This window comes from Habropoda laboriosa, unplaced genomic scaffold (genome assembly GCF_001263275.1).
Source record: "Habropoda laboriosa isolate 0110345459 unplaced genomic scaffold, ASM126327v1 scaffold816, whole genome shotgun sequence".
NCBI lineage: Eukaryota > Metazoa > Arthropoda > Insecta > Hymenoptera > Apidae > Habropoda > Habropoda laboriosa.
In genome coordinates, this window is record NW_017101002.1 from 981,367 (window position 1) to 989,489 (window position 8,123).

At 41.9% G+C, this 8,123-nt stretch overlaps 3 protein-coding genes across 4 annotated transcripts in view; 1 reads left to right on the forward strand and 2 right to left on the reverse strand.

Moving 5' to 3' along the window:
- The window catches only part of LOC108577759 (pyruvate dehydrogenase E1 component subunit beta, mitochondrial), a 3,904-nt gene extending 1,504 nt beyond the window's left edge, over positions 1–2,400 (forward strand). Inside the window, exons 1-5 of one of the 2 annotated variants that reach the window (XM_017940952.1) lie at positions 244–532; positions 654–716; positions 1,153–1,359; positions 1,458–2,088; positions 2,151–2,399. In XM_017940952.1, the coding sequence (XP_017796441.1) occupies positions 524–532; positions 654–716; positions 1,153–1,359; positions 1,458–2,088; positions 2,151–2,302 (1,062 nt within the window). In that variant the 5' untranslated portion in view covers positions 244–523 and the 3' untranslated portion in view covers positions 2,303–2,399. Of the gene's footprint in view, positions 1–243; positions 533–653; positions 717–1,152; positions 1,360–1,457; positions 2,089–2,150 lie in introns of those variants that run through there. The other variant, XM_017940953.1, reaches the window with a different exon arrangement.
- Positions 2,401–2,977: 577 nt separating this feature from the next.
- LOC108577761 (acidic fibroblast growth factor intracellular-binding protein) lies at positions 2,978–4,610 on the reverse strand. Its single transcript, XM_017940954.1, has 6 exons — positions 4,517–4,610; positions 4,193–4,394; positions 3,886–4,113; positions 3,580–3,807; positions 3,239–3,493; positions 2,978–3,157 (listed from the first exon to the last, which is right to left on the reverse strand). Exons 1-6 carry the CDS (start codon positions 4,599–4,601, stop codon positions 3,079–3,081), a joined length of 1,077 nt encoding a protein of 358 aa, XP_017796443.1. The 5' UTR covers positions 4,602–4,610; the 3' UTR covers positions 2,978–3,078.
- Positions 4,611–5,123: 513 nt separating this feature from the next.
- LOC108577783 (inhibin beta C chain) lies at positions 5,124–8,123 on the reverse strand. The gene is made up of 4 exons (XM_017940986.1): positions 7,600–8,123; positions 6,898–7,158; positions 6,070–6,452; positions 5,124–5,977 (listed from the first exon to the last, which is right to left on the reverse strand). The coding sequence occupies exons 1-4, from the start codon at positions 8,042–8,044 to the stop codon at positions 5,801–5,803; spliced, it is 1,266 nt and encodes a 421-aa protein (XP_017796475.1). The 5' UTR covers positions 8,045–8,123; the 3' UTR covers positions 5,124–5,800.

The following is an 8,123-nucleotide window of genomic DNA, read 5'->3' on the forward strand; positions in this document are numbered from 1 at the left end:
CGTCTTATTCCAAATAAACTACGAATCTGTTTTACCCGTGCCCAGCGGCGAAGAAAAAAGCCGGTTCGTTAGATCATGCTGCGATTGGCTAGATCATAAGCTCCACTGCCTATCATTGGTTAGAAAAAGTGGCGCATCCTACTTATCTCTACTATCGTTACGAATCCAATGGAATATATTCTATTCTTTTATAATTTCGCAGAATTTTACGCGAACCACGGTAATATTGCAAAAATGATTAGAAAGCGAACGATCAGCAGCGATTCGACGATCCGACCCCTCTTTCTCGATTACCCCCAACAGATCGTCGGTGTAAAGATCTAAACCATAGTAAACGCGTTTCATAAGAGTTCGCCTATTGACCTTGAGCTCCTCTGCTACCGTTCCGCATTTCGATCTGTGGCAAAGACAAAATCACGAACCAGAGGCCCTGGTGACGCACGTGAATGACGACGACTAAGAGCAATACGATCGATTAAAACAATTCGAAATTTGGAGATTATTAAACAATCGACGGCCTACAATGTTTTCGGTAAATATATACGTTCGAAAAGAGAACGAGTTCGAGTCTCAATTTTAGTGGAACATATGACATTCGTCATATGCTCGGGAAAAGTGAAAAATTCATATTATCGATTGTTCGTTGTTTCTAGTCAGTCGTAAGGAGAGTTGTTCGACGTTCCTTTTCTACGTCAAAATGGAGTGCCGCACAGCAGGTAAGAAATAACCTTTATTAGAATGAACGTAACTCTCAACATACTTCGAACATAACCTCTCTGGTCTTTGACAAGATCACGATCGCGTGCACACACTTTTCTTCCTACAATGGAAACAGCCTTTCTAGTAAAAGATGCATGTCCCCCCAAATTACTTTCTTCTCATTTTACTCTGCCACTATAATTTCGTTTATTTCATTCGCTTAGTGAATCGTACGATCTGCTTGTTGCACCTTGAAGGACGACAAAGGTCATTCATTTTCGATCCCAATTATTCACCCATCACTTCTTCCGATTGAAACTTGCAATAACGTTTTGCGCAACGCGTCGTTTCTAATGATTCGATCGTTGTCACAAGAAAATAGAAACTGCTACGGGTTAAAAAAAATAACCTTAACGCGCCTTTCTTTTTTCTTCTCTAACCTGCGCTATATAGATGACTGTGCGAGATGCCTTGAACTCCGCCCTGGATGAAGAAATGGAAAGAGACGAAAAGGTGTTTTTACTCGGAGAAGAGGTGGCTTTGTACGACGGAGCGTACAAAGTTTCTAGGGGCCTCTGGAAAAAATATGGGGACAAACGTGTCATTGATACCCCTATCACTGAAGCAGGATTTGCTGGTATAGCTGTTGGGGCTGCTATGGTACGCAGACACGCACTTTTTCTATGACATACCTAGTCCTCTTCTATTTCTCTCTTTCCCCTTTCCTCTAATACCCTCTATTTCGTTCAATGTTTCAGGCTGGTTTACGTCCTATATGCGAATTTATGACGTTTAATTTCTCTATGCAAGCTATCGATCAGATTATCAATTCTGCTGCCAAAACCTTCTATATGTCTGCTGGTAGGGTAAATGTACCAGTTGTCTTTCGTGGGCCAAACGGAGCTGCTGCAGGTGTAGCAGCTCAGCATTCTCAATGCTTCGGTGCCTGGTACAGTCACTGTCCTGGTTTAAAAGTAGTATCACCCTACAACAGCGAAGATGCGAAAGGCTTGTTGAAAGCTGCTATTCGAGATCCCGATCCAGTTGTCGTATTAGAAAATGAAATATTATACGGTATTCAATATCCTATGTCAGACGAAGCTTTATCGAAAGAATTTCTTGTGCCAATTGGTAAAGCGAAGATTGAACGCGTTGGCAAGCACGTTACGTTAGTAGCACATTCCAAGGCAGTCGAGCAAGCTCTCGAAGCAGCGAATGAACTTGCGGGAAAAGGAATAGAGGCGGAAGTGATAAATCTTAGATCTTTGAGACCACTAGACATAGACACCATTGTACAATCAGTAGTGAAAACGAATCATGTTTTGACTGTGGAACAAGGTTGGCCACAATGTGGCATCGGAGCGGAGATTAGCGCCAGAATTTCTGAAAGTAAGCCACTTCTTCGTCGTATGATCGTTTCCTTTCTAATTAACCGTCTCCTTTCTTTTTAGGCGAAGCGTTCTACCATCTCGATGCGCCGGTCGTTCGTATCACAGGTGTTGATACACCTATGCCGTATGCCAAAACGCTGGAAATTGCATCTTTACCGCAAATGAAGGACATAGTATACGCGGTAAATAAAGTACTAGGTTTGGTAGAGTAATTATTTTGTACAGATCTTTAGGTAAAATTACAATTTCCCATCTACCGCTCCCTCAACTTTCTCACGATCCTCGATCCCTGTCCCTATATGACCTTCCGCTTAATTTTTCTCCTTGGATAGAGAGTAAATAAGTACAAAGTTTGTTGATCGTAAGATTTCATAATTAGCAGGGAGTTATTTCGTTCAATTCACAATACTTGATGTACATTGTGTGATTCACAAACGTACGCGTTATTTAAAAACCAATGTGTTCTTCTGACTTGATACGTGCAAGCGTGTCGTCTATGCGCAACAACTTGTGCAAATTCTGAGACGTATTACCTTTGTACAAGGGAGGTGTGTGTGGTCGGACATTTCGATCGTTCCAAAGCCTTAATAGTGTTTATATTATTTAATTAGCTGTTTCGATACCTTCGTTACATGCGCGCGTGCGTATTTGTGTGTTGTATGCATGCGTGCATGTGTACACACACACACACGCGTGCAAATGAACGCTATTAACGGTGACACCTCTCGCTTTAAAGTATCTCGAATGATAATTTTCAAATGTACCCGAGATACATAGGTGACGTAATAAAATTTTAAATTCTGAACATGTATGATATAACGAACGAGTAAACACGCTGCATTTGTTTATCAATTATTTATTACCGAAACTTAATAAATTGCAGTATACATACACTTCCTCGATTTTATATTATTTTCCACCTCTATCACTTATCGTCGTTGTCAATCACGTTAACTTTTTGCGTGCCATCTTCATCTTCGGTTAATAGTCATGTATGATGCATACGCAATAAACAGCACGTAACAACGGTCATGTAACGTTCGAATGCATCTCTCAGTTCATTGTCTCTGGTAAAGAAATTGAGACGGTAAGTATAGCGAAATATCGTAACTTGTACATCGAAATAAGACGATACGCTTAATATTTACCTAAGTACATCCATATCAAGCGCGCATTGTGTGTAAACTGATAGAAAATTTCTGAGATCCGTATGCGTCCAATTTGCTTGACGCCACGGTTCTATACATCTCTCTACCAATTCCAGAAAGAAAAACCGTAGATCTCTGGAACGATGAAGGTTACATCCTATTCCTAGAATAGCTCTGGTGTACGAACGAAAGTTTGTATCTATCTCTTGATACGAACGTTCTAAAAGCATAGGTTTAAGCTTGATGCACACTAAACTGTAACCAAATAGGATACAATGCATAGTTGCGAGAACATTATGCATTCGCAATAATTACAATTCTTCTACGTTCAACCAACGTACTGCTTGTGATGTTTGTCATTTTCCAAAAGTACCCTACATTCTGCTAATTCTAGCAAGAATTCTCTATCCAAGTCAGTGTCAAAATATTCTGATCCAACACAACGGTACGTCCAAGATGACATCATACTGTTGGCACAATGGTATAAGTCAGGAAACGTTAGAAATTGAAGCTTCCTTTTGTTCATCTCGAATCGAAGACACGCTATGAATACCACAGCAGCATATCTCCTAAATAATTATAAATATTAACGCAAACTTAATCGTACACGTTTATAGCGAAAGTAATAATTTTCTTATCGAGATTACTTGGCAAGGTCTTCGGATAGTAAAAAATGTTGCTCGATATTGGCAGCCAAAGAACCTGGCAAATCTTCAACAGCTTTGAACACTCTTTTCACATTATCGTACTGTCGACGACAACTCTTCAACGTGATACCAGTTTTTTCCGACACTTCGTCCATATCCTTTCTGCTTTTGGACGTTATCTTTTTACCTAATAATTCTCTAATGACAACATCGTCGAATTCGTAGTACCTGTGAATTACGATTGAAGAGAAATTTCGACCTATTGGACAGGATACAAAAAAAAAAGAAGAAAAAATATGTTGCTCACATTTCGATAAGCATCTGACTAGTTTGAGGTTCGATCTGGAAGGCGAGTTGTTCGCTCGCCAATTTGGTAGGCGCATGAAGTAATTTTTCTAATAAAGCGTATGTCCGATAATGATCGAGAATATCGGAAGCCACTAACTCGATCGGAGCATTCGTCTGGTGACATATTCCTCGTTGATGTAAGATGTTAACCGCTTCGCTCGCTGAATGTGGAAAGAACGGTTAAGTTGATTACATTTACCTTTCTACCGAATACTCGGGGTAGATGCAGTTTTATTCAATCAACAGTTCTACTCTTTCACATAACTTTACTGGACGAACTTACACGAATGACCGTCGACCCAAAGTTGATATATGTCAGGATCGACAAGAGTATAATTGCTGATGAATACGTCAACCTCAGACAGCATTGCGAAGATACAAACAACACACACATCACACAAACACGCGCGCGCGCGATGCTCGTTGTTAATTTCCACGTTTGTAAACAGGCCCAAACTATTGGGCTTTATCGCACACCGATTCATGCACCGCGTTCATTTCCAATTGGTGGCTGTAGCGGTATCGCGTCTGGCTCCGTCGCGTCTTGTTTTCAATCTCGCGAGTATTCAAAGAACGAAGAACGAAATTGTGTCGCGTTTCTACAAATGACCATCACGTCACGCATCAGTTTTATCTTTCGTGATTGTTACGAAACAAAATATACATATATGTACTTGTGTATATGTTTTAGCTTAGTTTCCTTCACTCTTGCTCTTTACGGTAGATAAAATTAGGTAAATAAAAAAGAAAAGAAATAGCACAAACAACGTTCACAGTGTATGTATCCAGTTTATGATAATATCGCTAACAAGTTGTAAGCAGTAAGAAGCAGTGGTCGGTAATATCAGAATGGTAAAATGTGAATCGACATTAGCCCGATGTTACGCGACGTTCTAAATTGAATACATAGGTGCAGATGCAGAAAATCGATGGCTGTGTATCATCCTTGTTTGCGGTAGTCCACATACATATGTACTTCCTAGTAAAGTTTACAAGTAGAGAAAGAGTGGGAGAAATAGGAAGAAGAGGTGAGGTTTGAGTTTCCCGCGGAAGGATGGATCGCTTCGTCTATTCGAATATTGCATATGTACGATATAATATAATTGATTTGGTTTAATAATAAATAAATTGTATCATCGAATTCGATTACACAATTACGCGATTGCGTTTCGATCGGTTAAATATGAAATAATTAGATTAAAGGTAGGATTTCGGCGCAAGCAGCGCCCTATCGCTAGAGGAGGAATACTGTTTCTTTCGATCGTTCACACGACTCTGCATGCAAACGAGTTTGTATTTGAATAATCGTCGGTTTCGTTTTCATTCGTCTCCGAAATGACACGCTCGTGTTTATTCACGACGAAGTGATTGTTAATGGGGGAGGGTCGTGTTGTAATCGTGGAAAGCCTGATCGTGGTTTCTGAATCGCTCGAGGCAGGTATCAGAAGCAGAAGAGAGAAGATAATGTTCGCGTCGAAGCGAAAAGTAAATATGTACATAGGTATACGTGTATGCAGGGGATGGATATTTTGAATGGAGGGAGGGGATCTGGTTAATATTTGGCGAATTACATGCAACCACAGGCTTCGACCACCATGTTTGGCAGTGTTTTTTGCGTGATCGTGTTGTTCGTATCGACATAGAGCAACTGAATTGGTGACAATTGCGTAGGCGAACAGCACGGGACGATCTCGTTTTTACCATGCATCGCATTACCAGCAGCATGTTTGTTGTTCAACAACTTCTGAAAGGAGAAAAGTAAAGAAGGGAGTAAGTTAGTGGGCGGAAATAAGTGTGCGATCGATAAAATGTATCGATAAAAGAAAAGATGCCTACAATGATGACGTTGTTGTAGGGGGAGCTACTGACAGTCAAGGAAGCGACGGAAGAACAAGAGCCACGACAGAAATAGGCGTGATATCCTCTCGGATGAAGAATCCATTGGCTCCAACCGATGTCTTCGAAATTAATGTAGAGCTCGTCCCTGCAGCATTCTGTCATTTCAGGCAGGCAGTTTGAATTCCTCTTGGGTCTATTTTTCTGCGGCAAGGGCGATGTGTGTATCACGAGGAAAGGTTTCAACGTTTGCTCGACGGATACGGGCGCGGTAACTCGGTCGATCGAGCAGGTACTGCAAGCAATCTGTATCGAGTGGTTCAACCGAAGCTCTCTCACCCATTTGTTCAGCGTGAAGCTCACGTCGGTCTTCACCCATCCCTCTGAAACATCGATCGGTCGTTTCTCCTTTAATCGCTTTCCCGTGGCAATATTTCAATCATATTTCAAACTACATAGATACATATACTACAAGGTATACAAGGTATAGAAGACGCAACATTCGAGTGAAAAATATGGTACTGGCATTAATTGGTATATATGTACACGTTTGTAACGTAATCTTCGAACAGCAGAGGACGGAGTTTATATCAGAAGAGCGTTGCGTTTTCGCCGACATAGCCCCTCACAGTCTAAAGTCCTTAACAAGTGGCAACAGATATATAAGTACTTACGTAGGAATCTTCCGTATTATCTTCGCATAGCGTATTCCGCTTCGGCAACTTGTGTATCTTACTGCTTTCACCCCCTCTCGCTCACTCATACACCCACTCACTTTCATTCAAAGTGTCCTCGAGCGCCTTTCAAAGGTAACTTTGATTCACCTACCTCCAATATCAGTTTCGAAGATTGCCATGATGGTATTCTTTTCAAAGTTTCCACTTAGATCCCAATGATCGAGCTCGGAGAGCACGAAAGTTTGATTCATGTCGTCGTTGTCGTCGTACCCCTTGTAGAACCAAAGTTGCGCAGTGGTCACATCCACGAATTGCATTTCGTTCGGTAGATAAAAGGTGAAACAGGCTGAAATTTGACGGAACCCCGTCATATGGTTCGATTTTTGTTGACACTTTTTCGAATCGGCTATACCTGAAACATTTGTCACATTGTTTGAAACGCGCGGTTTCATTTACCCTGTACATATGTATGTACCTACATATTACGTAGTCGACCTTACCGACCGACCACCCTTCTTCTAGAATAACGCGCACAGCATACCCTGTCCTATCCAACTTTTCTCGTTGCACTCGCGTAAAAAGGAGTGAGACAATTTCTTTTTTTTACCGTAATTACGTCAGTTCGCGTTGTTATTAAGTTACTATAAAAGAGTCTTTTTGTAAATGGCCAATGTGAATGAATCGTGACTGTGCGGGGAGGATGTGTCGACGATACGTAAACAAGATGTTATCGAGAGAAAAGAGTATGCAAATGCAGAATCGTTGTTCGCACTCTCCTCCTTCGGTTGGAGCGTGCAGGTTTCTGCCGAAATACGGGAGAAGAAAAACGGGTGACGACTTAGCAGGGACTAACCTTCGTTCGGAAAGACAACGATTTGATCGGTTTTTCCATAGAAACTGTCGACTGATCTTTCCGGTTCGAGCGGCGCTCCGGGTCGAAGTTCGAGCACACGACCATTTATCAGAGGCATCGGCAAGGTCGAGATCGGCATCGATATCTCGGGTGGCTTGGAGAGCCGCAATTTCTTGAGGATTTGTTGCTTCACGTATTCGACCCTTATCTCCGTTAAAATCGTATCGGTCGCAAGTAGGCTAACTTTATTCTGCGCGCACCCAACGCAATCATCTTCCTCGAACGACGACAGGGCGGAACTCGCGGGGGTGGGATTGGTCGATCGCGAGTAAAAATTCCACAAGACGGAGGATAAGGGATTGGTGACCTTGGGCCAAATAGCTTCGACCTGATTGCCCAGCGAGAGGAGAAGGGAAAGCAACAACAGTTGATCAACGAGACGCATCGTTTTGATGTGCGCTTGCGTACGTGCTTGCGTTCGGTTACCGCCGGTATTCCACTCGCGTCAACTTCTCTCTCGCCTC